This window comes from Corapipo altera, unplaced genomic scaffold (genome assembly GCF_003945725.1).
Source record: "Corapipo altera isolate COAL_440 unplaced genomic scaffold, ASM394572v1 60839, whole genome shotgun sequence".
Classification (NCBI taxonomy): domain Eukaryota; kingdom Metazoa; phylum Chordata; class Aves; order Passeriformes; family Pipridae; genus Corapipo; species Corapipo altera.
Genome location: NW_020886891.1, coordinates 1 through 4,093, shown reverse-complemented (window position 1 = coordinate 4,093; position 4,093 = coordinate 1). Strand labels below are relative to the sequence as shown.

The window sequence follows — 4,093 nt, the reverse complement described above, 5'->3', positions numbered from 1 at the left end:
GAGAGGGGGTAAAAAGTAGGGGTCGGGATCCAAAAACTGTCCGGTAGGAAATTGGGGATTGAAGGGATAGTGGGAAAGTGGGAGGAACAGGGAGAAGGGTGGAAAAGGGAGGATAGTCTGGCAGGTCCAACAGTCCCATGGGGGTCTTTTGGCACAAGGGGGCTAGGAACAGGGGGGGGTGAGCCTTGAGCTTCCAACTTACTGTGGGGTGCTGAGGGCTGCTGGATCCAATCTCAGCCTTCAATTATGCCAACAGCTTCAATTTAGAGAAATTAAAGAGGTGCGATGGATAAACTTCTGTCCCCCAGATTTTAATAATGGCAAATCAGATCTATTGATAGAAATGAATTTATTTAGGGTTACAAATGATCAGACAAAAGATCTTCAGCAGAATTATTTATTGTACAAGACAAACACTAAAACTACCAGGAATACAGCATAAGATAGGACAGTGCTCTACACTAAAGCAATTGTTGAAGCATTTCTACTGAAGCTGTCACAAAAGCAATAATTCTCAAATAGAGATGGATGGAACTCCCCCAGACCAATGCTCATGGGGAGATCTCTGCTCTCAACCTCCAGGACTGACCGCCCAAGAAGGGTTCTGTTGGAAGAAGCTGCCCCTGAGAAAGGGGGACTGGCCCTTTGTGGTGGAAAGGGATGGACTGACAGTCACTGGACTCCAGGGGTTGCCTCACCATCAGGGGCTTCATTCAAGGTGGAAGCAGCGGCTGAAGCTCTTCCTGCAGTCAGGGTATTCGTAGGGTTTCCCTTACTGTTGGGTCCGTTGGTGTTTGGTCAAGGTAGAGCTGTGGGGGAAGGTCTTCCCACACTCCCCACACTTGTAGGGCCTCTCCCTGCTGTGGATGCGCCGGTGGGTGATAAGGTTGGAGTTCAGGTTGAAGCCCTTCCCGCAGTCGGTGCAGCGGAAGGGCCTCTCATCCGTGTGCGTCCGCTCATGCCTGAGGAGATGTGAGGTGGTCCTAAACCTCTTCCCACATTCCAAGCACTTGTAGGGCCGTTCCCCAGTGTGGATGCGTTGGTGACTGAGGAGGTTGGACCTGTCATTGAAGCTCTTCCCGCATTCTCCACAATTGTAGGGCATCTCCCCGGTGTGGATGCGCTGGTGGATGTGGGAGCCTCGGCTAAAGCTCTTCCTACATTCCCCACACCTGTGGGGCCGTTCCCCAGTGTGGATGCGCTGGTGGCTGAGGAGTTTGGAGTTCTCCCTGAAGCTCTTCCCACATTCCCCACAGGAGTAGGGCCGTTCCCCACTGTGGATGCGCTAGTGGGTGCGGAGGTGGGAGCTCTGCCTAAAGCTTTTCCCACATTCCCCACATGAGTAGGGCCGTTCCCCAGTGTGGATGTGCTGGTGACTGAGGAGGTTGGAGTTGTTCCTGAAGCTCTTCCCACATTCCCCACAAATAAAGGGTTGTTCCCCAGTGTGGATGTGCTGGTGTCGGATCAGAGTGGAGCTGTTCCTGAAGCTCTTCCCACATTCCAAGCACAGGAAGGGCTTCTCCCTGCTGGGAGGTTGATCAGGGACCACCAGCTCAGAGCTCCCTCTCAAGCTCCGGCCGCCTTCCCAGCACAGGCTGGCTCTTTCCTCCTCAGAGCACCCTGGGTTGGCTTTGGAGCCCCTCCTGCGGGGGGATCTCCGGCCCTTTTCCTCCCCGCTGCCTTCCTGTGCCGGGGAGCCCTTCAAAACGGCCTCTCCCACCAGGGTCTCACGGGGGGATTTGTCCTCCGGGCTCTCCGTCCTCAGCTCGGGGCCTGGGGCAGGAAGCAAGAAGGACAGGGAGGGGATTTGCCTCCGGCCCACAGGGAAGGCCAAGGACATCCCCCCAACTCCGGCCCCGGCAGGACGGCGGCGGCAGCGGGGTTGTCCTGCAGCCGGGGCCATGCTCGGCTGACAGAGCCAGCACAACACCCGCCCAAAGGGCCACTGACTTCCTCCTCACCTGCCTGGGGGACCCAAGGCATCTTCCTCTTCCTCGCAGCCTCCTCCTCCATCCACCCAAGCTTTGGGAAGGACAAATCCTGATGGGGGGGAAAAACAAGGGCTGAGCGCGTTGGTTTGGGGGTTCCTCCTGCCCAAGTCCATCTCTAGAACTCACTGGGCATCCTGTGTCCATAAAAACCTCCAAAACACCAAGACTCAGACCAGAAAAACCCAAACCACCGAGATTCAGGCAAAAACCCTCTCAAAAATAGTAAGAAGACCCTCACCCACCCAAACTGCAAAAAGTTGAGATTTACCTAAAAAACTACTCCAAAATATGAAGGTTAAGCCAAAGAAATTCTCCCAGGAGTTACCTCTCTCTGGTCTGTCCCCTCTGGGGTTGGGAACAGCTTCCCTTTCTTAGATGCTGGGGGTCCAACTCAGGGATGCTGGGAATGTTGGGGGTCCCAAGGGTCCCTTCTCCTCTGACTCTCGCCTTCGGGAGTTCCCAGACATTCCCCCGCTCCAGGTTCTCCACTCTGTTGTCCCGGGGATCCCAGGGGTCCCCACTGTAAGGGGTTCCCCTTCTCTATGCTCCCCCTCCAGGCTGCCGGGGGTCCCCCAGCTCCAGCATCGCCCTGCTCCGCCCTCCACACTCAGCAGCTCCCGGGCTCCACCCCCGGCACCGGGCTGACAATGGAGCCGGTGGGGCCTGACCCAGCAACACCAACCCCCAGTACGCGGGGGGACCCACATCCCCCCACCCACTGCCGGGGCTCTGCCTTCAACCCAGCCCTGCAACCCCAAAAAACACCTCCTGCCCACCTCCAACAGCCCCAAAGGGCACAGCCCTGCACAAGGGCCGGCTGTGCCCAAGGCAACCAAACAGCCCCACAGGCGGGGGGACACCAGAGGCTGCCCCAAGGGCAACGAGAGCAGGGAGCGGATCGGGCCCCCTGACACATGGGTGGGCTCTGGGTTCAGCCTGACCAGGGGCAATTTGGCACCAACAGCATGACCCCGACTGCTGGCTCAGAACAGGGGGCCCGAGCTCTCCCCTTTCCAGGCTCTCAGGGCTGTTGCAGCTCCCCCCTCTCTCCAGCCTCCCCCTGCTCTCCAGGGATCAAGGCAAGTGACCCTGTCCCTTGGCTCTCTCTCTGCCAGCTCAGTGTGGGGCACAGGGGTTGGGGGTCCCTCCCAAGCCCCCCGGGCAGCCAGCATTGGCTGGGGGGATGTGAGGGCTGGGCCTGCTCAGCACAGCCCCGGCCTCGTGCCCAGTGCCTCTTTCCTGACCCACACAAGAGCTTCCCGGCCCCCCCAGGGCTCCCCTGCTGCTGCCTCTGCTCCTGGCCCTGCCTTTGCTGCTCCCTTGGCTGGGGCAGCGGCTGCAGGGGGGGATGGCAGCAGCTTCAGCTCCACGGCACTTCCTGGGGGGAGCTCAGCCCGGGGGGGACGGGCAGGGACCTGATGGGGATGGACAGGGGCCCAGCAGGGACAGCCAGGGCCTGCAGGGGAAGGCACAGGGACAACCTGGACCCCCACACTGACACCGCTGTCTCTGCTCCTCCTTGCAGGCTCCGTGGCCAGGCACAGTTTGTGTTCCTGGGTGCCACCATCTCAGCACTTGCAGCCGCTCAAATCAGCGCCCGCAGCTCTGCAGCAAAGCCCCAGCTCACCTGGCACACAGGGGATGGACACAGCACCTTCTCAGGGATGGACATCCACAGTTTCTTGTCTTCCCCACCACAGGGCTCTCCTTCCTCAGCAGCACCTCTGCCTTGCACTTATTCTCAGCCTCACCTCAGGGACAGCTCTGGGCTCACCTCCGCGCCACTTCTCAGCCTCACCTCAGGGCCTGGGCTCAAGGACAGGAACCTGCAGGGAGGGGACATGAGGTGCAAGCTGAGGGCTGCCTGCTTGCACTGGCCTCTGGGCTTCCTTCTCCTTCTACAACCAGCCCACAACTTAGCCTGCTTTTCTAACACACATTTACAGACTAAGCTTGGAGATAGATATGGACAGACATCTCTATCACCCTGGGGATGGAGCCTCAAGCATGTGCTGCCATAGGAATGGGAATCACAGAATCACAGAATCAGCCACGTTGGAAAAGACCTCTCAGATCATCAAGTCCAGCCCTTGATCCAACCC

The 4,093-nt window shown here is 58.7% G+C and overlaps 2 protein-coding genes across 2 annotated transcripts; both read right to left on the bottom strand.

The window, feature by feature from the left end:
• Positions 1-772: 772 nt before the first annotated feature.
• Positions 773-1,130, bottom strand: LOC113941395 (zinc finger protein 3-like). The gene has a single exon (XM_027632552.1). It carries the CDS (start codon positions 1,103-1,105, stop codon positions 773-775), a length of 333 nt encoding a protein of 110 aa, XP_027488353.1. The 5' UTR covers positions 1,106-1,130.
• Positions 1,131-1,213: 83 nt separating this feature from the next.
• LOC113941394 (zinc finger protein 3-like) lies at positions 1,214-2,013 on the bottom strand. Its single transcript, XM_027632551.1, has 3 exons — positions 1,962-2,013; positions 1,482-1,773; positions 1,214-1,313 (listed from the first exon to the last, which is right to left on the bottom strand). Exons 1-3 carry the CDS (start codon positions 2,011-2,013, stop codon positions 1,286-1,288), a joined length of 372 nt encoding a protein of 123 aa, XP_027488352.1. The 3' UTR covers positions 1,214-1,285.
• Between the last annotated feature and the right edge of the window lie 2,080 nt (positions 2,014-4,093).